Source organism: Excalfactoria chinensis, chromosome 1 (assembly GCF_039878825.1).
Source record: "Excalfactoria chinensis isolate bCotChi1 chromosome 1, bCotChi1.hap2, whole genome shotgun sequence".
NCBI lineage: Eukaryota > Metazoa > Chordata > Aves > Galliformes > Phasianidae > Excalfactoria > Excalfactoria chinensis.
In genome coordinates, this window is record NC_092825.1 from 167275232 (window position 1) to 167303000 (window position 27769).

A 27769-nucleotide genomic window follows, 5' to 3' on the forward strand; every position below is an offset into this window, starting at 1 on the left:
TTATTGTTTTTGGAAGGAACTTGGTGTGACTGCGTCGACTTGAAGGCAGGAGAAGATGGGGGTGAACCGTTTACGAGACGGGAGAGGTTTTTGTGAGGCGGGGAAGTGCCACATGACGCCCGTAAACACATCGAGAGGCGGAGGACACACCGCTCCCGCCCCCAGCGCGCCCCGCCGCCTCTCCTCGGTCAGCCCCGGCCCCAGCGGCCGTTCCCGCCCCGCCGCCCGAGGCCCCTCCCCCCGCTGGTATGTGGCGGGAGGGGCGGGGGGTGAGAGTGGAATGACGCGGGCGCGCGGTCACGTGACCAACGAGGAATGCTAACAATGTAGCGAATGTCCCGACTGCGCCCCGCACTGCGCCCGGGACGGCCGAGGCGGACGGAGATGGAGAGCGGACCGCGACGTCGGGGCCGCCGCCGCAACGCTGAGTGACGGAGCCGGGAGGGCGAGCCGAAGAGGTGAGGCGGATTGCGAGGAAGGGCGCGGCGGTGCGGCTCTTCCCATTGCCCGGCCGCCCCTCGACTCCCACCCCGGATGCTCCGCTTCTCTGAGGGGAAAGTTAGAGCCCGGGGCCCGGGGGAGGCGGGTGTCCCGCCTGAGGAAGAGGGGCGCGGGGGTGGCTGTCGCGTCCCGTCACCCCGCCCCCCCCTCCCCCCAGGCCTCGCCGCTCCGTCCGGGGCTCTCCGGACGTCGTGTGACAGTCCGGCGCGGGGGGACCCCTCAGGCTCGGCCCCGAGCGCTCCCCGGTACGCGTGGCCGGGGTTCTCCGGGCAGCTTTCCGCCCGCGACAGGACCGGGATCTTCATCCCGGGCCCGACCCTCCCGCGGGGCTGTGTGAAGGGGCCGAGCTCCGGCCCCCGTCCGCCTCAACTCGCTCCGCCGGGCCCGCGGCTCGGCCTGAAGGTCACGGCCCGGATCAGCGCCTCAGCCCCGGCCCTGCCCGCCGAATGGACCCGCGCGTTGGCGCAAATCGCTCCGCGTAGCGCCCCGGGGCTGCGGCGGTCGCTGCTGGCCGCGTCCCGCAGCGCTGTGCCGGGCCGGCGCCCGTGCGTTGGGCTGAGACTCGAGCGTTAAGTTACTTCAGGACGGTTTTGTTAGCAGGGCTGAAGAAGAGGGGGAGTGATACTGGGAGAAGTGCTGCTTTCGGTTCTTGCCGCTTTTAGCGTGTGTGCTCTTATAAAGAGCAGCGTGCTTTATAACACGGTGAAATTCCTGGCCCCTTTCTCCCAGGTTAGACCTCCAGCACAAAGTGGCCAGGCTGCTTCCATACGTTTCGGGGCCAAAAAGCCCAGTGCGATGCCAGCAAATTGTGAGAAGGCAGTTGTGTCTGTTCCTTGAAACTTCAGTCCTTCTGTAGCCATCAGTAGTTACTCACCGTGCTGGCTCAGTTAGAGGCTGGGAAGCAGCTTGTCAGCTCAGGGTCTGAGACTTTGCTCCTGAAGCACAACTGAGCTTTAGTTTCTTGCCGGTATTCAGTCCCACAGAGCCACTGGCATATGCAGCCTGTTGCTGAATGAAGAAATGGGAGTGAGTAGGCAGTGCTGCTGGGATGGCAGACTTCAGCATGTGAATTCAGCGTGGCTGGCTGCTTGGTTGCTGCCAGGCAGCTATTGGTATTTCTCAGATGAAGGAAAAAAATCTCAGTTACTCAAAAAGTTGTTCTGGCCTTGTGTTGTTAAAAAGGTTTGAAATATTATTTCTTCAGAGTAACAGGGAAGAAGCTTCTGATGAACAGAGCATACAGCATTTTGGCAGGGGAAAAAGAGCAGAACAGCACCTTAGAAGTATCTAATCAGAATGGTTTGGAGCTCAAAAGTAATTCTGAGAAGTCATTTCTCATGACAGCAAAAAGGCTGCGTATATATCTGTGCTGGAGGCAAGGCGAGTTTTGAGATTCAGAGTTATCTAAATCCGAATGTACAGTCACAAATCCTCAGACACACTGTTTCTTTGGGGGCATATAACCCTTTTACTATAAAAGTAAAAATGGACTTTAAAAAGCAGGCAGCTTGTCTTTCTTTGTAAATAACCTGTAATACTTAATGTCCTGATTTCTTGGCTGATCTTGAACATCTAGCTAAAAAAAAAACCCAAAAGCCCAACAACTTTCTGCAAAATATGAAGTGCATCGACATTTCTGACTTACTGTTGTTGCTCATCTCATTTGTATCTCTGAGCAATCAGCGTTGCTTTCTAGTTTAGCTGTGCTGTGAATGCAAGCTGAAGAAGCTGCCAGCTGGCTTGACCTCGCTTTATTAGGCTCAAGCCTAGGCTAAAGGTCACGGCAGTTCTTTATGTGAAGCATGTGTGTAAGTGGGAAGGCAGTCCTTTGTGGCAAAAAGGTGGGAAGGGCTGGAGTTCTTCCCGCACATCCCAGGCCTGTGGGTTGGCACGGGGTCTGAAAAGAGGAAGAACAGCCCGGATTCCTAAACCCAGCCATATGGTGCCTGCTGCTGTCAGGAAAGGAAGGGCAGTCATAGATCACTTAATTGCTCTGTATCTTTCAAGTGCTAGCGAGTTATGATGTATCCTAAGAAGGCTGTAATGCTGTTTTGCTTTTTAACCCTTTGCTAAGGCTGTGTGCTATTTGTTGCTCAATTCTAAGTAGACAAAATTCCATCGTGATCCTTCAATTTTTATCTGTCAGGTTTTATCTTTGTTGAGTGTAACAAAAATGTATTTTCTTGCCTAATAGCCGATTTTGCAAAAATATCAAAACTTGAATAGAACTGTTTTTTTCCCTAAAGCAAGAGATGTTGATAAGTACCAATGTGCATGTTTGTACTTACGCCACTTACTCTTGTATGAGTTAAAGTTGCAGGTAATCCCTGCAGTGCTGAGTCAAGAATTCGAGACCTTTAATATAAGTAATCATTAGATAATTGTGCATTCAAATGTTAGCGAGAGATTGACGTGGGTCAGCACCACCTCTGTGCCCTTCTTCATGTGCTCTCCAGCAGTTTGGTCCTGGAGCTCTCAGCATAGGTGTGTGCCACTTTTGGGCTCAGGGGGCTGGGGTGGGCTGCTGTTAGGTTGTACAGAAATTTCCCTGGCGTGCTTAGTTAAGAGCATAAGACATAGACAGTACCTAAAGTGATCAGTCTGTGCTCCTGTATTTCAAAGGACTCTGGGGTCTGACTTGGCTGTAATTTGCCCTGTACTCAGTTCTTGGTTCAGTGGAGAGCTTGACTCTCTTGACAGTAGACCCCGTGCCAATGAGAAGGTGATGATGGGCTTCAAGGGGTGTATCCAGACTCCTGGCTTTCAGGTAGTAATCTGTTTGCTTGTCTGTGAGAGGTGGTAGTAAGTTGTATAGAATGGTTGTTTTGTTGGAAATGTTGTAGCTGTCACAGGAACAGTTATTGCAGTGAGTGGAGTGTATGACTATAATGCTTTCTGGAGCAGCTTTTCATTTTATATATATATATATACATATATATATATAATACTTCAGGCTGTGAAGCCCCTTTATAATGAGGGGAGGAGGGCTGAGAGAGAAGTTCTGCTATGCTTCTGAGTGACCAACGATAGCAGAGCTTCACCAGCTTCTGTTTGGTGCTTCAAAACAACTGGACAAAATTCTGACCTTCTCAATGGAGCATCAGGGTAAAGTCACTTTGCAAATGCTGGTACTGGTGGCAGAAGCAAACTTGTAGCATCAGTGGTATGTGATGCTTCTTTTTACTTTTTCTGAAATGCATCTTTATGGAATGTTTGGTGTGTAGAATAACAATGCCACAAATCAGAATACTTTATTTACTGAGTTATTACCTCTCAATGCTGTAAGGATGTCACAAGTTGCAGAGTAGCTCAGTTCTGCTCCCTAGTTGTATAGCTGTCCTGCGCTGCATATCAGAAGAGGGATGTGAGGCTGTATCACAGCTGTGTTTTAACCTTATCTGAGCTGCCTGAACTTCTTCAGCTTTTTGTGCTGTTACTGAGTAGCTCCTTCCCTGTCTTTTCCTGTCAGGCACAGTTGAAGTATGCATCGCCCTTTTGATTCCCTCGCCCTTGCACCCTTTAATAATAATAATAATACAAAGAAATAAAATAAAACCCCTCTCCCAGTTCCAGGGGGAATTCTTACCTTCAACATTGGCAAGAACGTTAATGTGGAATGGCAAAATATCTTGTCACTTTGTTATTGAAATGCGAGAAGTTGCTATGGTTAGAATCATCAATATTTCCATTATAAGTCTTTTTCATAAACTCTTGAAACTGAGCTCAGCTAGTGTAAAACAAACAAAATCTTAAGTGGGGGAAAAACGTTTCATGAGCATACTCTTCCCTAATTATGAAACAGGATAGGCTTGTCCAGGATTTGGTTATGCAATGGGGTGGGAAACCTGCCACAATTAGGTAGTGTATGAAATTCTCAAGCTTTGTAGTTTCTGAGGTTTTTATTTTCCTTTATTTTCAAAACAAGGCCTTAAAGAAAAATGCTTTTTTTGATTACGTCGAGAAAGCCTTTTGAAATCCTATTCTTGAAAACAGATAAAGTGATAATCATCATTAATGCATTAAGCTGTGACAGCTTAATAAGTTAAACTGATTCGCTTTCACTTGATTAATTGTCATGCTGTCCCTTTGGAGGTGTTTACAATATCAACTTAATTACGCGTGCTTTCTGTTTTCTTTTGTTTCAGACGCCATCAGTTTGTGAAATGATGACTCCAAGGATTTTCTGTAGGAGATGTGAAGACCGTGAGCTGAAGTAAAATGCTGGCAGAAACCTCTTGAGGATTTTGCCATTTTTCTTTTTCCCTTTGAAGGATTTATGTTTACAAGAAATTGATACCGTGAAGTGACACTTCTTAGAAATAAAGTAACTAAAAAAAACCTACCACGAATAAAGCTGTATTTATGCTCAGAGAAAACTGGATTAACAATGAGGCCAAAGACTTTTCCTGCTACAACGTATTCTGGAAACAGCAGACAAAGGTTACAAGAGATTCGAGAAGGTTTAAAGCAACCATCCAAATCTTCAGGTCAGGGGCTGCCTATTGGACCAGGCAGTGAAACTTCTCTGGACCCTAAGATTTTAGTAGGGAAGGATGCTGCAAGGCAGCAGCAGATGAGACAAACGGCAAAGTTTGGACCTTATCAGAAAGCTCTGCGAGAAATTAGGTATTCTTTGCTACCTTTTGCTAATGAGTCAAGCAATACAGCAGCTGTTGAAGTGAATAGGCAGATGCTCCAGGAGCTGGTGAATGCAGGTTGTGATCAGGTACGTATGAGTTTGAAGAGAGGGGAGTCGTCACTGTGATCAAAATAAGTTTATGCTTGGTCCTGAGGTAACAGTTTTGATTGTGGTTATAAAGTTTGCTGGTTGTAAAAAATGCACCAACTCTTTTGGCAGTCATATTGCTATGTGAATAGGTGAGCAGATGAACTTGCTGTTGAGAGGCATATCTAGTGTGGGATTAATTCGTGTTATGAAGATGGTTGTGGTGACATGCAGGACTTCTGTAATTTCTTCATTTGATGTATAAGGCTTAACAGGGCAGCATGTTTTTGTTGTTTGTTTTTTTTCTCCTCAATACTGTAGCAAGTTCTATCTGTGAGTATTAGGGTGGAATTCTGTCTATATGTCTAAACTCCACTTGCTGTTGGAAGCAAATGAAAAGAACAATGTATGTGTTCTTTGAAGAAGCTAAGGAACAAGTGTAATTGGATGCGTGCCTTTTCTTCCTTACCTTCTTTGCTTCCACCAAGGGAGGGTAGTCCTGTCTCAGATAAGGAATTCAGCACAGAGATGCTTGTTTTTGTCATCCTGAAATGGGTTTTGGAATACAAGAGCTGCTCTGAAAGTAGCGCCTCCTATTTTGTTACCTTGCTCTGCAACATCAGTGGCAGATGTTGGTGGGATGGTAGTAGGGGTTGAACCTTCCCACCAATATTCCATTGCATTTTGTTGTTGTGCAACAGGTGGCAGCAGAGGGGCAGTCTGACACAATGGTGTCTGACACGGAAGTGCATATGATGCAAAAGTGTGCCATTGAATTCTTCCTCCCGGGGAAAAAATGGCACCCACTGACATTCAGTGGCACTTGCTAAATGTTTGTGAGGAGCAAACAGTGAGCACAGTGAGGCAGTAGATGGAGTGTTTCCACGGTGGTAACAGTGGGTCACCTCCACTGGTGCATGTTTTGAGCGTGACATGCAGGCTCTTGTTCATCACTGGCAAAAATGCATAACTAATGGTGGTGACAACTGAGAGAGCATATTCTTAGCTACAAAACACTATCAAATAGCGTTACTGTGCTCTTTGTATCTGTTGTAGTTTCCATGGAAATTAATAAGAGGCATTGCTTTCAGAGCAACCTATGTATGCTCTCAATTAAGACTATTCACCTGGAGCACATCACAGCCTCTTTATGCTTAGCTGCACATACCTTGGTTGTGCTTTGAGTTTTGGTACTGACTTTCGCCTCTGCCCAAGAGTAGCTCAAAATCTCTCTTTTGAGAGAGACAAGAGTGTGCTGTTCCTGGTTCAGGTTCTCATTGCTGAAGGAAAAAACTTTTCCCATGTGACTAAACAACAGTTGTCTTTCAAGCTGAAACAGTTCTCAGTCCTTGAAGTAAACTGTGTTTAACACTAACATGCTTTCTTTGGTGCTTCCTTGATTTCAGAATGTAACCTCTGTTCATTAATGGCAGAAACTTAATCAATTGGCTCTCTTAGACTGTATCTGAAGTCTGTGTAACAAGGCAGGTCTGCATTTCTTTGGAGTTGTATAGGCATTGATTAGTGCTGTTCCTATTCCATAGAGTATTTGCTGTGCAAGATTAGGGATCGAAGAGCCAGCGAGAAGTGCTTCAGTACAACTGGACCACTTTCCACTTCAGTGAAACAAGATGCTGTAGTGAACAATAATTCAGCTTGTGGAACTGGAGTGTTTGTTGTCATCTTAAGTGTGCCATGAAAGCAGTGTGTTATAGAATTCTACTCTTCAAATTTCCCGAGCTGTTCAGGATGAGAACACTCCCTGTGCGTATGAGCCAAGGTTAAATGAGCACAGCTGGATTCTGGATTGGAAATGTGCATTTGGTAGGTTACATGGACAAATCATTCGCACACAGAACAAGCCTGTTGAAATCTTGGAAAGCATTTTGAGCGCACTGCAGAACACAAATGTGAAGCAATGTATAAAACAGAAATACCTGAGCACCTGTTAAAATGTCTTGGCATTAAACATAGTGTAACGCACTGTACGTGCGATATTTTAATCTGTTTTGCCTTAAATGTTGATACAATGGTTTTATTTGTTACAGAGCCTAGAGAATGAATGCTGTTCTGATGCAGAGATTGTTTGCTCCCTTCTTAACTTGGTTCTGCATTTTTGTGTTTTTATCACTGGTTGCGATTGTCCCATCTTAGCATTTAGCTTTCTTCCCCAGCTGTGGCTTGTTACATGGGAATGGATTTACTGGGGCTAACCCTTTGGTGTGTTTTGAGTTCAAAACGTAAGCATAAGCAGGATCCCGTTTGGCTAGAGACCAAGCAGGGATTCCAAAACTGGATTCTGGTGTCTGAAAGTGCTATGTTTCCTGATGTGGGTCCAGGCCATATGTAGCTTTGCCCTCTCAAAGCTTTGTGAATGAATGAAGCTTCTTCAGTTGGTGTGAATGGTATTCAGCTCTGGAGAGTGGTGTAGAGTGACAGCCCTGATTACTACATCTATATTCTTCCTTTCCTTCTGGTGCCTGTGCTGTTTTGAATTAACAATTGAACCGTTTCAGAGCATAACATGAAGTAATTTCATCAGCCATTCCAAGCTCCCTTGCTCTTGCTTGTGAATCAGAACTTCAAAATCTCTAGTGTGGGACCATCTCTGTAGTCCAATGGTGGGCAGCTAATGGATCTCTGGCTAACAGAGTAAAATGAGCTTCAGTTTCTTTGGGGTTGGTTTTATATACATCTAGACCCAGTGCTGTTGTGAGGCTGGTAAGTGAGCTTTGTTGCCTTCTTTCCCCTCTGACCTGGGCTCTTTTTTTATATATAAATATTTTTTCCACTGCAAACTTTCTCAAATGCCAGAAAGAAATATGTGAGAGTGGAAGGACTTCAACCTGTGGATGGCCTACTTTAGCCTTCCCTTCCAGCAAGCTTCAGAGTATAAGATTTTATCCCTCCTGCCCTGCAGATCCTGTTTTGCAGACTACTAATCAGATGCTTAGTGGTTACAAGTGTCTGAAGTTGATGAATAGGTAGATTAAGAAGCTCTAATTGTGGGTGTTCTAGGAAGCATGAGAAACTATAGCATTCAGTTATATGACTGTAACATTGCATTTATCTTGTGTGAGCTCCGTTTTCCAGTTGATACTGTTAGGTGTTGTAGGTGGTGGTGCTGGGCAGTAATCCTGGCTGCAGTGATGATGCAGTGCCAGGGTCAGCATTCTTCCGTTTATTTATTGGGCCATTCTAAGGATTTCTGGAAGGACGGAGGGGAGTGATGGCCAGGAATGAGGAGTTACATTTTTAGCAATGGGAAAACTGGTAAGGGAAGGTGCAGAGAGAGAGGTAGGATTAAGGTTAGTTTGAAATTGTCTTAAAGAAAAAGGAAGCATCATAATCTTTTATTCCTTTCCTCTTGCTGTGTGAAAGACCCACACAGACAGGAAATTGATTATAGGCTGGCTGTTAGACTTAGCAAGTATGCAGAATGTGGTGAAATTCAGAGTAGGTACAAGACTCGTGTCTTTCGGTTACAGCTGTTCCAGGTTTACATGCAGACATTCTTACAATCAATTAGGAAATTGCAAGTGTCCTTTTGAATGGCCCGTGTTCCTTCACAAAGGTTTGTTTTCAGCTGTTTGTACTGCTTATGGTTTCATAATTGACGTTTGACTCCAGAAACCTTATGAGAAGTTTGCAGTTGACATGGCAGGTGCCAGGATTATGTTTTAATTATGTTTTAATTAATCATAGTTCTTCTGAAACAAGCAGAGTAGCTTGTCTGTTCTTTGGTGAAGTCATCTCTTCAGTAGTTATCTAGTGAGTACTGATATTTTTGATTAGAACAGGACAAATTGTTTTGAGACTTGAAGAACACAACTACAGAAGGCCAGACCTTATTTGTTGCAAAATCTTCAAGCCAGAAGGGCTGGAAATACACTGCTATTTCCTAAATACAACTTCTTGAGCTTGAAAGTGTAATTTGAAGTTGCTGCAAGGGCACGAGGGCATAGAGTGTTGCTCCTGTGGGCTGACAAACCTCTGGAATCACCTGGGGCAACTGGATGGTGCTTGGGTGCGGTGCTAAATACAGCTGCTGTTGTGCATTGAGTTCTTCTAATGAATAGATGCAATTGAGCATATGATCAGTGGCATTCCACCAACCTGAATGGGCTGTACTGTACTTACTGTACTTCCTCCGAACATAAACAGCCACTGACATTGTAGTTTAGAGTGGGCTGCAGCAGTTCTGGATGAACTGAGGAATGTTATACATTTGTCAGTTCTTTTCTTCAAGAAGACCCTTTCTCTTTGAGCCACGATGGACTTTCTGAGTGAAGATTTCTAGACAGTTTAAATGGGCAGCTATTTTTAACAGTGATGTTTTAGGATTTTTTGGAGGCTGCGTATCGCTGGGAACATGCAGCACGTACTGTACCCTGAACAACAGTGTGAATGTGAAGACTGAAAGTCCTTACGCTTCACTTCTTCCAGATCCTTTTAATAAATATCTCTGTAATAAAGCTTGTACACTCCACCTGTGCTAGTATCAGAACATTCAGAAGGGGAAGATCTGTGCTTTGGGCACTAATTACAGTGTATCTCACAGAACTGGATTGGTGTTTGTGGATATTGCAATGAGTACAAGAATATCAAGCTGACCATCTTGTCATCTACATTACACTGAGTTCTTGGGATTCAGTTTGTAGAAGTATGTGGGTTGGTTATTTTTTTTTTCTTCTTGCCTTGCAGGATTGTCTGGATCTTCTCATCATGGATTACATCCTTTTTATCATTATGTAGAACTAGTGTTCTGTGTCGTAACTGCATATAATTCTTGTCTTTTTGTTTTGGTAACATTACAGACAACGTGTAGTTGGGGTTTTGCTTCTAGTAGAATAGCTTTTGCAATTTATTTGCTGAAGAGGTCAAGCCTAGGAAAGGCAGCTTGCCTTCAAGGTGAAGGTCAGTGAATTTTGTAATGGCCCTAAGCAAATGGGGGAATTTATCTCATAACATTTGTCAGTCTTGTGACAGAAGTCTTCCACCCTGATAAACTATCAGAAGATTGCCTGGATTATTTGTCAGAGATATCAACCAAGTCATCACAGGCTCTTCTTGCAGGTCAGGAAGGAATTTGTGGGTTACTGGGAAGGATGGGGGGAAAAAAGGGCCTTGTAATGAGGGCACTCATTGCTGAATGTGGGGGGGGGAGGACTTTATTTTAGTAACTGATTTAGATTTCATAATTCAGGCCAACAATCTCCTGTGTATTCTTTTACTACCTAACTTGAAGGTAGGTTGTTCACTCCATCATCTCTTCTAGCTATTTCAGGAACTTGTTTCATAACCTTTAGCTGTTGTTTCTTTTATTTGTAACCTCTCTTCTGTTTTGACCTTTTCCTTATTTCTAAGAAATTTCCAATGTCTTCCAGGGTTCATCCATCAGGACTTGTAAGGGAACATGTTTTTTGTACCCATATGCCTCAGGTTGGCCCCTTAAGTCATTTCAGTTTTTAAATGCATTGGAAAACAAGTGAGTCCCAGCTTTCCAGGAGCCGAAGGCAAGATGTGAGGACTGTTCTTGAGCTGATACTCGCTGACTCCTCTCTCTTCTATCCCTGTTCTCTTGCCTCCAACCTCCCTATCAGTTGCTGTCACTTCAGATAACAGTGTCTTAGTGAACATACTAAAGCACTCTAGGTGTTATTTTGCATTTCCCATGGTATATTTGGGAAGGTATTCTGTGGATTTCTTCTGTCTCAGTGTGTCCTGGTCCTACAGGAGGGCAACAAATGATTCTGCTTTCTCTTGCCCTTTCACATTGGAAGAAATACTCTAGTGGTGGTAGATGGTTTGGTGTGCTTCTTCTCATGACAAGGTTTATTTTCTTGGCTTGGCAGCTGCCTATTGTTTCAGCATGGAGGAAGATTGCAGGACTTCTTGAATTCTTCTTATTATTCTTGTTAGTCTCCTTTCTTAGGCAAATCATGTGGAATATGCTGGGACATCCTACTAGAATAATTTGAAATGGCAACAGGAATCAGATGCCAATTTTCAACTGTAGATCCATGTCAATCTCAAGTTATGTTAAACTGATGCTCCCTATTCTTGTCAGGAAATCATTCTTGGAGTTAATACAACAGTCTGAAATCATAAATTGGTGTAGCAAGCTACAGGATTAACTTACAGTGGATGGTTGTGTTTATTGTAATTTAATTGCTAGGAAAAGGTCAAGCTATTAATCTTTGATGAGGCCATTTCCTTTTTTATTAAGGTCAGTAAAAGTTCTGCATAAGCATTAATTTCAGTCTCTGAATAGAAAAGCTTTTATAACCAGAATCAAAGGTTGCCAGTAGCACAGCAGGAAGTTGCTATCACAATAGTATTAGGGTGTAACTATTTCTTTCACATTTGTGTCATTCTCAGCCTAAATCTTTGCTGTTGTTTGCAGCATGTATCTGAGAGTGATGTATGCTGTGGTTTTACTCTGAGCCTGGAAATTAACATCTTTGCATGTGCATGTGTTGGTTTTTTTCTTCCAAAAACATAGTAAAAAAATTAAAATAAAACATTTTAAAAAAATTGAAAGAAGCCTTGAAATTTGGAGAGAAATATCAGTAGGAGAGCTTCATGCAGAAGCTTTCTATGTGATGCTGTCCTTAAATTAGAGGTAACATAGGATGTCACGGAACCAGGCTAAACCAGCCTGCCAGCAGTTGACAGATGTTCATTTTGGAACATTTTTAATTCAATGTCAACTCATTGAATTCAGGTGTTTGTTATTTTTGTTACACACTAAATGAAATAAAAGGGTATTTTAAAGCTGCTAATGGAAATCACTATAAAGTAAGTAAAGGCCCCCGACTGCTTCTCATGTTGTAGACAGGTATGTGCCATTTACATAGAGTAATTTTTCTAAAGCATGGCTAAACATGCATAGGTGAGCTTAAGACAGTAAGCTGCCTTCTTCCTCCTGCCCCCTCTCCCCCCCTTTTTTTTTGTTGTGTTCACAGGAAAAAAATATTTTGAAGCTACTTTAAAGTTACTTGATCAGCAGAACTGAAACTTAAATAACTTGGGGTGGGAAGGAAATGGGGAATTTCATCCATATCTTCTGTGGAAATACTGACGTTGCCCTGTATGTATGCTTACAGTAACTTAAATTATAAGGGTTTAGCCAAGCATTTGATTACGTAATGTAATCTAATATACTTAAAGAATCAAACCTACTTTTGTTGTATTTTGTTTATAAAATATAATTGCCAGATGTGGTTGTATTTGCCCAAGGGCAGAATGACAATACTGTGACTCTGCGCTTTCCAAAAACATGGTAGTGCTGCAGCTGTATATCTGTTCTCTTGAAATACTCAGGATGCCGGCTGGGTTCTTAGCAGGCCACTGCTGGAAGGGCAAACAGTGACCAGCACGGCTGTGCTGGGGAGGTAGGGACAGGAAACTGCCCCTGCAGTGTCTGTGCTGTGTGTCACAGTAGCAGTGCTGTTGGTTCCCTGGGTCAGTGCTGTCACCTCCAGCAGACCGCAGTGTGGCACTCCCTGCATCACAGTGCCCTGTAACCATTCTATAAGTCAGGCTGCAGCTTGAGTCCCCTTTTTTCTTGGGCTCTGTCTCTCTGTTACTTGCCAGTGCATCTACAGAATCATAGAATCACCAGGGTTGGAAAAGATGTCCAAGGTCATCCAGTCCAAGCATCCATTACCGGTATATTTCCCATATAACCAGTATTACCCATTAAATCATGTCCTTCAGTATAACATTAGATGTTTTTTCAACACCTCCAGGAATGGTGACTCTACCATCACCCTGGGCTGCCCATTCCAGAACCTAACTGATCTTTTGGAGAAGTTTTTCTTGACATCCAACCTGGACCTCCCTGGTGCAACTCATGGCTATTCCTTCTCATCCTGTTGCTGTTTCTGGGGAGAAGAGGCCAACATCCACCTCATCACAGCCCCCTTTCAGGCAGTTGTGATAATGTCCCCCTGAGCCTCCTCCAGGTTGAACAGTCCCAGCTCCCTCGGCTGCTCCCCATAAGACTTGTGCTCCAGACCCCTCACAGCTTCGTTGCCCTTCTCTGTACATGTTCCAGGTCCTTGTTGTCTTTCTTGTAGTGAGGGGCCCAAAAGTGAACGTGGCACTCAAGGTGTGGTCTCACCAGAGCTGAGTGCAGAGGTACAATCTTCTTCTTGCTCCTGCTGGCTGCACTATTGCTGATACAAGCCAGGCCTTCTTGACCATCTGGGCACACTGCTGGCTTATGTTCAGCTGAGCATTGATCAGCAGCCCCTAATGAGTAAAGACAGAGGTGAAAGAGAGACCTTCAAGCTGAGCCTTCTTGGTGATGGCAGCTGCTGTTTTTCATACTTTACTGCCTGTTATGTTCTTTGCTCGTCTGCTGTTGGTAACCAAAATACTTCTACTGCTGGAATATTTCTGACTTGCCATCACTTAGTGGCTGTCATGCCTTCCCTGATGTCAAGTGTTTCTGCTGGGGTGGATCTGTTGACTCATCTTGATGGGATCACCCACCTATAGCGCAATAGAAGTGAAACAGAAGGTGATCTTACCTTGCCATCTGGACTGTGACTGGCAGCTTACAGGTTGATATGTAAGAATCAGGTTGTACCCAGGAGATGCGTGTGTTCGTGTGTGTGATGACAGCAGTGTTTGCATGATACCAGCTGTTAGCAAAGAACTTAATCCATAGGATTTGTTACTGCTCTGAATGTTTCTTTTTCAGTCTAAGTAAACAAAGTACTGATGTTTGAGGCTGCATTCTACTTCCCTGTAGTGTAAGAGATGGACTTCCCTGATTAGAAGTTTATGCTCTTCATTTTAATCGAAGCCAAGCAATTAAAAATGTTTCCCTGAGAGGGAAAGGAAGAACAGAACGGGAGAGAATATGAAAATAGTTTTTAGATAATTATTTCTAGGTTAGTTCATTTTCTGAAGGCCGAGAACACTGTGTGCCAGTAACCTCCTGAATCAGGTAACAGCTGTGGCAGGACAGCTTGTGAAAATAACTGCTCTGTGCAGCTGTGCTTTTAATTGTTCTTGGTATATGTGCGCATATCAGAAACTGTTACTGCAACACATGCTATTTTCTGCATGCTTAGAAAATAAATAATGTAACATCAGTGCAGAAAAAAGTTGAGGTTTAAAAGTAAAATAACTGAACATTTTGTGATTGTTTTCCATATCCTTCATTCCTCTAATGCATGACTTGTAAGTAATTTGATCAGAAGTATACAAAGATGAAGTGTATTAATCTTTACATAGATAAAGCAATAGAATGGTGATGATACTACAAGGTAATACACAGAAGTCCCTGCCATGCAAATATATGGACTTTAGTAGGATAACTGGCAGTGTGAAATTGCTGCTGTGTGTTTATATGGCTAGGTTGGTCTTGTCGTCCCCTATTTATGAATCTGCTGGATGTGTGTTATTTCAAAGAAAATCCAGGCAAGAGCTCAGAGATCATCGTTGTTGCTGCTTTATAACATCCTTCTCTTCATTTTTGTTCTTCCCCTGCGTTTAAAAGTAAATATATTTGAGGTTATTCTTTTTGCTACCTTCTGGTATTGCACTGGTTGTTCTGTTGCACTGTTTTCTGCTCTACTGCTTTGAATAGCCAGTATTCATGATCTCCCTCGTTATTTTCTCCGTGTGCCTCTGAATACCTCAAATTAATTGCATAAATACTTGCAAAGTATTAGGAAATAATTATTCTATAGACTTCAACCTCGGCTTTTTTTTATGTTTAACATGACCTCTTAAGGAATTGTAGTTGCAAATGGACTTGGACAGTGCATCTCATATATTTTTATTGTGTTACTGTCTTCTGTTTTAGTGCTGGGATGCTGCGGTCTGTGCTTAAATTTGGCACCTGTCCTACCTTAGCATTCCTTCTAGCCAGGCTTACTCTATTTGTTCTGTGTTCCTGGCAGATGTCAGCCTAATGAAGGTGCATAATCTATTTCAGTTAATGAACTGCAGCCTTGGAACTATTAATACGTGCAGAATATCTTGGTTTATGGAAACAGAAATCTGCCTGTCCCAATTAAAACATTTTTTAAGTCAAGACAAATCTGGTCAGTACTGAGCTGTTCTATTCCAGATCCAAATAACTGCTAAGCAATGTCTGTTCCACCTTGATGAAGCCTATTTTTTGGTTGTCCAACTCGTTTTCTTCATCATGCGCTCAATGTCTCTGCTGACTGCCTGTGTCATGCCCAGATGTGGGAGCAGGCAGCTGTCCACATGCTGCAGCAGCCTGCATGTCTTGGTGTGCTATAGCACACATAGTGTGTTATAGCACACTTGGTGTGCTATAAACTCATTTTCATCTTCTTCCTGTGGTCCTTTCTGCACCTTGGTGTGCCCTCCTGTTCAGAAGATCATTTTATTATATTCCCCACTGAGCACTGAGTTTATTGAATACTTTCTTGAAGATCTGTTTTGAAGAACCTGTAAAATGCATGTGGTATTGCAGGCATGGAGATGGAGGGGGGGGGGGGGGGGTGATGTTGTTGTGGTACTTTGCTGCACAAATTGGAGACCTGGAGGCTAAAGGATATGTACAAGTGGGCAAAACTTACCAGTTTGTTCCAGGGCACATGTGAGCCAGTTCCCCACACTGCAAAAGCTCATCTGTGATGTCAGCAAATTCAAAAGCAAGCCACAAGAATTTTCTTTTGCATTGGTTTCTATTCTTTCCACCCCCATCTCTGCTTACTGAGAAGTGAACCTTTAGGGGTTTTTAACCACATGAAAGTAGCCTAGAAAGAGTATTTTTCGGAACATCTTCAGTGCTGTAAACTGCCTGTAAGAGATCAGTTCTCCAGGAACTTTCCTGTGGTATGTGAGTGTTAGAAACTGCTGGAGGCTGAGAACTGCTGCAGCAGGTCCTGCTCCATGCTGACAGCAGGCCCAGGTGCTCAGAGCAGGCGGTCACCTCCTGGGCTGTATCCCTGCAGGAAGCAGATGAGGGCCTGAGCTCCAGCACGTCTGCACCAGGCTGTGGTGCTGGAGGTAGTGCTGCCTTCTGCCAGATTCCTGGGAGGGTCAGAACGTCCTGCTGCCTGTTAGCATCTCTAGGAATGCTGTTTTGCGCAATGAGCTGCGCTTTGTGTTTGACAGTATTCCTCAGTTCTCGTAAGGAGATGTTTTCATTCTCCTTCCTTGTGGAGGGGAATGGATGTGCTCACTTCCTCTCTCCCTTAGCCTTGGAATGGGCCCATTGCTCTGCACCGCACAAAGCCCTGAGTCAGACTACCAAGGGGCCACCATCCCCCAGCACACAAGTTTTGGAGCCCACCAGTTTGGGGAAAATCTCACCCCCATGCTGCCATTCTGCTTTATTTTGCCACTTTCATGCAGGATTGTGATTCCTTGGTCTAAGAAGAAGCTCTGTCGATCTAAATCTCCCTGTGGCAGATAATGGATAAAGGAGCTATTACTGCTGAGGAAATGGCTGGGAAAGTGCCGCTGCAGGGGAAGCACGGTAAGGCTGATAGCCTTGCTGAAGTGCAGGCAGGGACTGAGTGCCTGAGCAGTGTGCAATATTTGATGTTGACTTTGGGAGGAGGACAGCTGGGCCACACTGAGACATCTTCCCCCATGTGCCCAGCTGGATGACTCTAAATGTTCTGTGTTGCTCCATGTTTCACTCTGCTTCATGGTTTTTATGTGCTTGCCTTCTAAAGTCAGGGTTAACCACTCATCTGCCCATGTGCTCTGCTCGCAAGGCTGAACTGCTTTTTGCTGCTGTAGATAACTCCCTCCTCTATCCCAAATGTCTTCATTCTATGCTTCTTGCAATGGTTATTCTTGCTGTTGGGAAAATAAAGGATTCGCTTTTCATGTAAAAATAGCTTTACTCTTTCCATACGTGAGGAGCAGTTGGGATAGGCATATTTCCAGGTCAGCATAGAGATAGGGTTGGACAGCAAAATCATCTGTTCCAAAAATGGGCTGGAACCAGCAACAGTTCTTACTGTACTGAACAAACCTTACTGGCTTGGAGAGGAGCAGGATCCCTTTTTTGGGCGCACACTCAGCATACCGGTATTCTTCCACTTGGGAGCAGCACCCAGCATGGCTATAGTGAACACTTTGGTCTGTTAAGGACATAGTTTAGTTTTACGTTTTTCTCTTTGTTTGTAATTGCAGGCATTTTTTTTGAATAAAGGATTGAGAGTTTCTTAGGCCATAGCCTTGAAAGTATGGCTGAGCAGAGTGCCTACAGCTGTCAGTGCCTAGAAGAGCTGAGCAGAAGGGATGTGTGCAGGAGCAGTCTGTATAATTGCACAAGATTGTGCTCGGTTGGGTACTGAGTAAATAAATGGTCAGTGTGCAAATGTTGGATAAAGTTGCTCTGTGCTTGTTTAGATAGTCCAGCTGGACTTTGGATTTTGTTCTCCATGGTAGCTGGCTTGTGAATCTCTCGTGGTTCATTGCCATGTATTTTATTTATATGATTACGATGTACATCTTTGTCATATTTTGCTAGTCTATATTTTTTCTTCCTTCAGTCATAGCTTAGAGGTATCTTTAAGGCCTTGAAAAGCTGGTCAGCTTGAATTTTCCCTTTATCTTGACTAAAATCAGTACAGAAGTAAGAAAAAAGCACAGAAGGGGAAGTCAAGACAGCATTGAAAATGTTCCTTCAGAGCAGAAAAGCAGATTTAACACAAATAAAAATCTCAGCTCTGCTTCAGAGTTGCAAACTCTTCTATTCACCAGAGAACTGTTAAAGCTAGTCATTTTTGGCATACTATCGATCAGGGAAGCGTGACAAAGTGCAGTGGAATGCACTGTGCTGCGATCCAGCCTGTAGTGGTATATGACTTTAGTGCATGGAGCGTTGCAGGAAGTGCTTGGGGGTGGGGAGGCCTTTTCTTTTCCTCAGCTGCTGGGAACTGTGACCTCCTCCCACCTGCACCAACAGTGTCCTTTGGATACTGTGGGTCAAAAGACAAAATGCAAGAAGTCGAAACGATCCAGGTTTCTGGCAGGGTTTGGCTCTGCTCTGCAGTGTGGAGTTCTTGGGCCACAGGATGGGAAAGCTGGGAAAAGTAATGTGTTTGGGGTTAAAGAGAATCATAGAATCACAGGGTTGGAAAGAGCCTGCAAGATTATCTAGTCCAGCCATCCTCCCATTACCCTTGCTACCACAAGCTACTAAGCCATATCTCATAGCTCCTCATGGAGCAACTGTGCATGTCTAGGTTGGGCCTGTATACCCAGCCCCACTGTGCTGGAAGGCTCTTGTGCTCAGATGCTGTCTTCATTGACAGGAGTAGTAAAATTCTATTCATTTCATCAGGTCAGAGTTTTGCTTCTTACTTTGAGTGATGAGTTCCCCCATCCCACCAGTATGCACACATGCTGTTTGGAATTAGGTTTTGGCACAGATTTTAGCCTTAAATGGAAATCTGTTCAAATTCATTTAATATCTGCAGCTTAGAATTTTAGCTTATGTGAACAGTTAATTATCGCCTGCAGCTGTACTTAATAACCAATTAAGGTTATTATTATCCTGAAGTGCACCTGATATTCACTTTATTTTTAGGGTTTTTTTGTTTTGTTTTTTTTTTTTTTCCCCTCTCAATTACAGTGTTGGAGTCCACTGAGTTTTTCAGGCACTTGTAATGGTGTGAAAAAACATGATGGTGCCATTCCTGGATGCACAGGATCTGTGCTGTAAGACCTGTGTGTCGGCAAGTGGGGAAAGCTTGGTGTGGGTCTGATCGCATTACCAGTGTAAATTGCTAACAAGAGTTTCAGTGTTCACCTAGGGTTTCACATTTGCATTGCTCCATTACAGCGATAATCAAATACAAAGGCAGTGTTCTATTGGCATTGCAGTAGAGGACTCTACCCAGGAGGTGTTACAACCAGAGCTGATGTTTCTAGGGTGGGGGTGTAGGAAAGTAGTAACATAGATACAGCAGTATTTAGTGTGTTTTTATTGTCCTGCATAGATCTCTCTCATTCTTACCTCACTGTTTGCTTCCTTAGTGCTCTTCAGGTGATGATCTTGATGTATGGAAGAAGAGTCAATGTGCAAAGCAGATGTAAATAAGCAGAGAACAGGTAGTGTGTCTAGGCTGTATACTCCATACTGGAAGGAATGTGCTTGATTGACACGTAGATCACTTAGATGTGAGCACTGAAATGCTAACTTAGAGCTCGTTTGGCATTTATGGTTATGTTGTGGCTTGGGTTGGAAGGGACATTAAAGATATCCAGCTCCAACCCCCTGCTGTGGCCGGGACACCTTCCACTAGATCCTCTGTAGGTCCTATTTAAAATGTAGACTGTCCAATTATTACAGAAAGTAATGGGATGCACGTGGAACTACTATGACTGTGTTAATGTTTCCTTTGTGTGGTGGTCCTTCAGATAGTTCCAACATTTCAGATACTGCGTGTTCTGGAATACAAATACTGCAAGTTTTAGTTGTGGGAGTAAGTAAATTCAGGTTTCTATACATACTGGTCTCTACTATGCTCATACTTCTGAAATTGCATGTTGCTGATTTCTGCAGTTAGTTTCTGAAGGTGGTGGCAATTACTGAAAAGCTTAATTATATATGAATTGTAACATTGACAGTTTTGAGATGTGATGGATGCCTTGAAGGAAAGGAACAGAGACCCTTACTGTGTATCATTGCCATGGGTGCTCAGCTTTATTTTGGATTTGGCATGCTTGGGGAGCACAGCTTTCCTTGAACCTGCAGAGCAGTGTGATACAACATGTGTTTAACAGCACTTGGCAACACACATGCAGGTTAGAAACCAGTAGGAGTACTGTCTCTACCCAATTCTCAGGGGAAGTGTAGGAATTTGGAGCTTGATTGCCTAACCAGACACATATCCTTACCTTTGGCAGCTCTGTAGAATGGGTGGATGGAAACAATATTTTCTTACTTCATCCAGAAACTTCACCAGCACGCTGCTGCACATGGTGAGATCTTGGTTTCTGGGATGCTGTTCGGTGAAACCTGTTGGTGTGCTGGTTGCTGCTTGTGCTGTCCCATCAGATCACTGACCAGGCTTCCTTCTGCTTTTGAAATACTGAAGAAGAGTTTTACCCTGGGTCATCTTGCTGTAGGCACCCCTTGCCTAGAATATTATCTCAAGGAAGAGAAGTGATTAAGTGTCTCTTACTGCTTTCTTAACATGTTGCAACCTTAAGGATCTCTGAAAAAGTGCAGCTGTCTCTGGATAGTATTCAATCCAATCAAGCTCACCTATTGATAGTAGCAAAGCCTGGGAAACAATTGCCATTTGTCTTACTGCTACGTGCTGTGACTTAAGAATGCTGGGAAACAGCAGTCTCCTAAAAGCTGGAGTAAAGGCTTCAAAGAGGGAGGTGAGGAGCCTCTGTGTGCTGCTGGGAGTGTTAGTAAGCAGTGATGTCAGCATGAGCCACTTGGTCAAAGGCACTGCTTCAGCTGTGGAGGGAGGATGAGGGGAATCGAGCTCTCTGTTTGGCTTTCCTCCATCTCTTTTGTGTCAGTTGCAAGTAGCAAAATTCAGACCTCTTTAGAGTTCAAAATACTCTATTTCTGTAAGACGTATAGTTGTTACAGAATAGGTACAATATCTTCTAGAGTCAGTGCTACAGGATCTTTATTGGCTTGATGGAGTGAGGCTTTTTTTTCTTTCCTCCTGTGGTTTAAAACTGCTTGTCTAACATGTTGATTTACATCCTGTCCTGTACGGCTGCTTCCCCTTGGCTATATCTTTTTAGGATGATCACATCTTTTTGAAAAATGTCCTGTTGTTACCTTGAAATATTAGGTGATGTATGGGAGATTGGTAATCACAGCCTGAACCTCTGATTAATCAGCTGAGGCAAGTATGGGGTCAGCTGTGGGAGCACAGGTGAGAGTGATGTAGCTGTGCTCCCGGAAGGGGTGGAGCTTGACTCCATCCCCTCTGAGACCTCATTTAAGGGCTGACTCCCACTGGAGCAGTATCTCTTGGAGATCGCTCACCAGGGAGGACTGCCTCAGCTGCTTCAGTCAAGGCACCACCGTTGGTGAGTTTTCCCTTTACTCATTCACTTATATACCTTCTGTACATTTTGTTTCCATCTGTACATTTAAAACCAATACATTTGGCGAGCCAGGCAGGAGCCTGTAAATATCGGAAAAAAAATGTCTTTCCTGTGGAATGTGTTTAGCTGGTTCAAGGGGGAGAAGATCACCCCCTTAGGGAAAATCCTCCCTGGACAAATACCAGGGTTTGAGGCGTCCCCATATTTTCAATTAGCGACGATTATCGAACAATGGGGGCCCTTACGGGTGACGGGCAATATGTCCCCTTACCATCTAACTGAATACTTTCAGGGGTTGCAAAAAGATATTTTGACAACCAAAGAAAGGCAAATGGCTGCATCCATGGCTGCTTGGCCTTTATTGAATGCTTTAAATCAGGCAGAGGTTAAATCAGATAAGATTGAACATGAAAATCAATTATTAAAAGCCCGCATTGAAAAATTGGAGGGCGAAATTAATCTATTAACGGGGAAAAATTCATCATTTTTTTCAAACACCCCCCAAATTAGATATATTACAATGGATGATAGTAAGGATCCTGAAACATCGGATCAAACTAAGGTCACTAAATCTGACCTAGAAGAGCCACTTAAGACGGACTTATTAGAAGTCCGCCCTATGGTAACCCAAAAAACAAAAAAAGTCCAGGAGCGACCAGCAGGGGTGCCTCCTGATCAATGGACCCCTGCTGACTCCTATTTACACGTAACAGCACGTCCATACACACCCACCGAACTTATGGATCTAGTACAGCGCTTCAGGCAAAGACCAAGGGAAAGTGTCCCAGCCTGGCTGTTACGATTATGGGACTCGGGAGCAGAAAGTGTAATAGTTAACGGCTCCGAGGTATCTAAACTAGCAACTATAACAGTCCATCCTGCCCTGAGGCAGAGATTGTACTCAGGGTCCCAGTTCCCTGAAGAGAATCATTCGATCGTAGATTGGATAATGGCTGCCTGCCGTATGGTATGGTCAAATAAAACAGACATGCCAATACATACAGGAATGTGGTCTTCTATGGAAGACCTACAAAATTATATCCGGGAACTAGGCATGCGAGAGGCTGTCTATGAAGATGTATCTGTTAGTCCGGACATGGTGAAGTTTTCCGCGGGAATGAGGGACCTAATCTTACAACAGGCTCCCTCACATATGTATGGAACATTGGTTTCTATATTGAATCCTCTAGTGGCCGCAGAGGCAGCAGTCCAACATGCTGCCCAATTGGTAGCGGACCTGGGGGAAACGGAGCGCCTAAGAACCAAGCGCAATATTAGAGTAATTGAAGATCCTGAAGTTTTTCCAATAGCCCGAGCCAGGAGATCGGCTCCACGAACCCCTCGGGCGGGACCCATTAGGGTGTCCCGAAAACAAATGTTTAATGATCTACTCCGAGCAGGTGTTCAATTTGCCAAAATTGATGGGCAGCCCAATCACGTTCTGCTTCAGTTGTGGAAACAGCTGAAGGATGAACAAAAATTTCAAAACCGCCCCAAAAGACCGGGGATAAGGCTTATAGAACGACGACCAACAACAGTTTGGAATCTAGAAGACTTTATCGTGCCAAATAGGAAAAAGAGGCCACCTCAGGTGCCTCGGGTCACAGTACCAGAGGCATCAGAGGTAAAAGACCTGAATCTGGCCCAGTTTATGGCGTGATGAGGGACGTCAGTCACCCTAGGGCCTCTAGACGGGACCGGAGGCCCTATGTGGAATTGACAATATATTGGTCCCGAGAAAATGTGCAGAAGGTTATGGCCCTCGTTGATACGGGGGCGGAAACATCTATAATTTATGGAGATCCAACAAAATTCAGAGGGAACAAAGTAATGATTGGAGGCTTTGGGGGACAGACCGTTCCAGTCACCCAAACTTGGGTAAAATTGGGGGTCGGGCGCCTCCCACCACGGGAGTACAAGGTATCTATTGCCCCAATTCCGGAGTACATATTGGGAATTGATATCTTGTGGGGTCTGGCTCTCCACACAACAGTGGGAGAGTTCCGGTTGCGGCAGAGATGCATTAGTATCCGGGCAATTCAGACAATATTGAGAGGCCATGCAAAACATGAGCCTATTTGTCTGCCCAAGCCACGTCGGATTACTAATGTAAAACAGTACAGACTCCCAGGTGGGCAGGATGAAATAACAAAAACAGTGCAGGAATTAGAAAGAGTGGGTATTATAAGGCCTGCACATAGCCCGTACAACTCCCCAATATGGCCAGTGCGAAAATCGGATGGAACATGGAGGATGACAGTGGATTACAGGGAATTAAACAAGGTCACGCCGCCCGTTCATGCAGCCGTACCCAATATTGCCTCCCTAATGGACACACTAAGTAGAGAAATTAAAACGTATCACTGTGTCCTAGACTTAGCGAATGCATTCTTCAGTATTCCGATTAGTGAAGAATCACAAGACCAGTTTGCATTCACATGGGAAGGCAGGCAGTGGACTTTTCAGGTTCTGCCGCAAGGGTACGTGCATTCACCTACTTTTTGTCATAATTTGGTGGCGCGTGATCTGGCTAAGTGGCAGAAGCCACATAATGTAAATTTATATCATTATATTGATGACCTCCTGTTAACATCCGATTCATTAGAGGCGGTGAGACAAGCAGCAGATTTATTGATAGCTTATCTGCAAAAGAGAGGGTGGGCTATAAACCCACAGAAGGTGCAAGGTCCGGGGCTATCTGTAAAATTCCTGGGAGTAATTTGGTCCGGAAAAACCAAAGTACTACCCAGTGCAGTAGTGGATAAAGTCCAAGCGTTCCCAGTCCCTACAACATCAAAACAGCTACAAGAGTTCTTAGGTATATTAGGGTATTGGCGCTCCTTTATACCTCACTTAGCTCAGTTGTTGAGGCCATTGTATAAGCTTACCAAGAAGGGTCAATCGTGGAACTGGGGGAAGGTAGAACAAGATGCTTTCCAACAGGCAAAGCTGGCAGTTAAACAAGCCCAGGCATTGGGTATATTTGATCCGACCCTCCCAGCTGAACTAGACGTTCATGTTACCCAGGATGGTTTTGGCTGGGGCCTGTGGCAACGCCAGAGTTCTGTTCGAACCCCCATTGGATTCTGGTCTCAGGTTTGGCACGGAGCAGAAGAAAGATACAGCATGATTGAAAAACAGTTATTGGCTGCCTATTCAGCGTTACAAGCGGTAGAGCCAATAACGCAAACAGCAGAGGTTATAGTTAAAACTACATTACCGATCCAGGGGTGGGTAAGAGATCTAACTCACCTTCCTAAGACAGGGGTGGCCCAAGCACAGACGGTAGCACGATGGGTCGCCTATCTAAGTCAAAGAAGCAGCTTGTCTTCGTCTCCACTCAAGGAGGAATTACAGAAGATCTTAGGCCCAGTGACATATCGCAGTGATACGCCGAAAGAACCAATGGTCGCTCCACCAGAGAAGAGCCCTGTTCAGGAAGGAAGATATCCTATTCCTGAAGATGCCTGGTATACGGATGGGTCCAGCAGAGGCAACCCGAGCAAGTGGCGAGCTATAGCATACCATCCCTCTACTGAGACAATCTGGTTTGATGAGGGGGATGGTCAGAGCAGCCAATGGGCAGAATTACGAGCCGTGTGGATGGTTATAACTAAAGAACCTGGTGATGGCATCCTGAACATCTGTACGGATAGCTGGGCCGTGTACCGGGGGCTTACTCTGTGGATTACGCAGTGGGCTACCCAGGAATGGACTATCCACGCCCGACCGATCTGGGGGAAAGACATGTGGGTAGACATTTGGAATACAGTCAAACACAGGACGGTATGTGTCTACCATGTCTCTGGTCATCAACCCCTGCAGTCACCAGGAAACGATGAAGCGGACACACTGGCCCGAGTTCGATGGATTGGGAATTCACAATCCGAAAATATTGCCCGATGGTTACATCAGAAGCTACGGCATGCTGGACAAAAGATAATGTGGGCAGCTGCTAAAGCATGGGGGCTGCCTGTACAGTTATCTGATATCGTCCAAGCATGTCAGGACTGTGACGCTTGCTCGAAGATGAGACCAAGACCGTTGCCTGAAACAACATCCCACATTGCTAGAGGATATAGTCCTCTTCAGAGATGGCAGGTTGATTACATTGGGCCCCTCCCTCGGTCTGAGGGGGCGAGATATGCCCTGACCTGCGTTGATACTGTAAGTGGACTGCTGCAAGCCTATCCCGTACCAAAGGCAAATCAAGCATATACAATTAAGGCACTCACTAAACTGATGTCTGCATATGGGACACCTCAAGTCATCGAGAGCGACCAAGGGACTCACTTTACTGGAGCGATGATACAGCGCTGGGCAGAAGAGAACAACATTGAATGGCGATTCCATCTGCCATATAATCCAACAGGGGCAGGCCTTATTGAACGCTACAATGGTATTCTTAAGGCTGCCCTGAAGACAGACTCCCAGTCCCTGCAGGGGTGGACAAAAAGATTATACGAAACCCTGCGGGACTTGAACGAAAGACCTCGGGATGGCAGACCCAGTGCTCTGAAAATGTTACACACTATATGGGCCTCCCCTCTTAGGATTCAAATTACAGGTGCTGATAATGAGGTAAAACCGCAGGTTGGTAATGACAATAATCTTCTGCTCCCTGCCCCTGAGAATCTAAAACCAGGAATCCATAAGATAAATTGGCCCTGGAAGGTGCAAGTAGGACCCAAGTGGTGTGGCCTACTTGCACCTTGGGGGAGACTATTGGAGGTGGGAGGTTCAGTTACCCCCTCGGTGATAGGTACATGGCCTACTGACATCGTGGTCAATACTCCGGTCTTTATTGCTAAAGGGACACCCATCATGTCCCTATGGCAGATCAGGACTCCTCCTCTGGTGCCAGATATAGTTATACAGCCACAGATATCTGGCCAGAGGGTATGGTATCGGAGGCCGGGACATAATCCGGTGCGAGCAGAAGTATTGACCCAAGACAAGAATACGGCCTGTATCTTGCCCTGGAGGGCAGACCTTCCTCTCCTGGTACCCTTGAAACATCTGTATTACTCTCCCTAAGATTCTAAGCCTCTAGGACCATCAGAGAACAATTTGTGTGGACTGATGAAACGCAAATGGACCTGCACCTCGAGATGGCTTGTCTCCAGTAACATCTATCAAGCACTGGCCCACGGAAGATCGTGAATACCCATCCAATCATCATTTGAATAACATCAGCATTCGGTGCGACGGGAAATTGTATCAGCGTCGCGTTGGGTCTCTGTGATAAGGGAAAACTCACCTAATCATTGGTTCACGCTGTGAAGGGGTGGAGTGTATGGGAGATTGGTAATCACAGCCTGAACCTCTGATTAATCAGCTGAGGCAAGTATGGGGTCAGCTGTGGGAGCACAGGTGAGAGTGATGTAGCTGTGCTCCCGGAAGGGGTGGAGCTTGACTCCATCCCCTCTGAGACCTCATTTAAGGGCTGACTCCCACTGGAGCAGTATCTCTTGGAGATCGCTCACCAGGGAGGACTGCCTCAGCTGCTTCAGTCAAGGCACCACCGTTGGTGAGTTTTCCCTTTACTCATTCACTTATATACCTTCTGTACATTTTGTTTCCATCTGTACATTTAAAACCAATACAGGTGATAACTGCTCAAGTTAAGAGGGATTACCTTGATAAACCAACACGCAAAGTGCTGCATCTGGAAACCTTCTTCAGGCAGCATAGAAGGGGGTAAAACAAACAAACAAACCACCACCAACAAAACACAGACACCCCATCTTACAGTGTGTGCTGTTGTTGGAAACGTATCTGTTCAGCTGAGAAGTTTGCAGGTTGGTGTGCAGGAAGGAGCTCCTGCAGAGCTGCTGCCTTCCCGCTCGTCCCTCCCTGCTTGTTCCTGCAAGAGGCTCTGGCACGGTGCTGAGCTGAGTGGTGACTGCTCAGGGATCCAGTCCAGGTTAAAAATAACTTTTGGGTTCAGTGGGAGAGACATGAACACAACTGGGGTACAGCACAGGGCGTAGGAATGAGCAGAGAAGTTGAGAGCAGTGGCAGCTGCCCTTGCTGTCAACCACCACCAGAGAGAGAAAGCTCAGCCTGTGCTCACCATGCTTCTTCTTCCAGCTGTGCTCCAGAGGTGGTCACCAGCTTTCTTCTGCCTCTCCTCCTCTCAGCCAGGTTTGGCTGTCCTAGCTGAGCTGCTGCTCAGGTTAACCCTTGCTCACTTGGCTCAAAATGAGCTGAGTTACCTTCTGCAGCTCACTTGGAAGTCTCTGCAAACCCAGCTGAGTGGTCAGACAAGGGGCAGTTGTTTCTGACACAGCTGCAGCTGCAAGATAACGTGTGTGTGTGTTGACTTAGCAATGCTGAGTACACTGGCTATAATGGTGTGGTCATGTTTCATGTTCTGTGGCTGATCTCATGGGTAGCTAATGGTAGATTTGTGAGAAGATGCTGATGGTCATGGGATGGCTTTGAGGAAGATCTCAGAAGAGGAATTCTTACAACAGCTCAAATACGTGTGACAGC

The 27769-nt window shown here is 44.9% G+C and overlaps 1 protein-coding gene across 1 annotated transcript in view; it reads left to right on the top strand.

The window, feature by feature from the left end:
- The first annotated feature begins 279 nt into the window (after positions 1-279).
- LATS2 (large tumor suppressor kinase 2) overlaps positions 280-27769 on the top strand; it is a 52635-nt gene continuing 25145 nt past the window's right edge. The window contains exons 1-2 of the mRNA XM_072326555.1: positions 280-458; positions 4647-5227. Coding sequence (XP_072182656.1) covers positions 4889-5227 — 339 coding nt within the window. The 5' untranslated portion in view covers positions 280-458; positions 4647-4888. The remainder of the gene's footprint in view (positions 459-4646; positions 5228-27769) is intronic.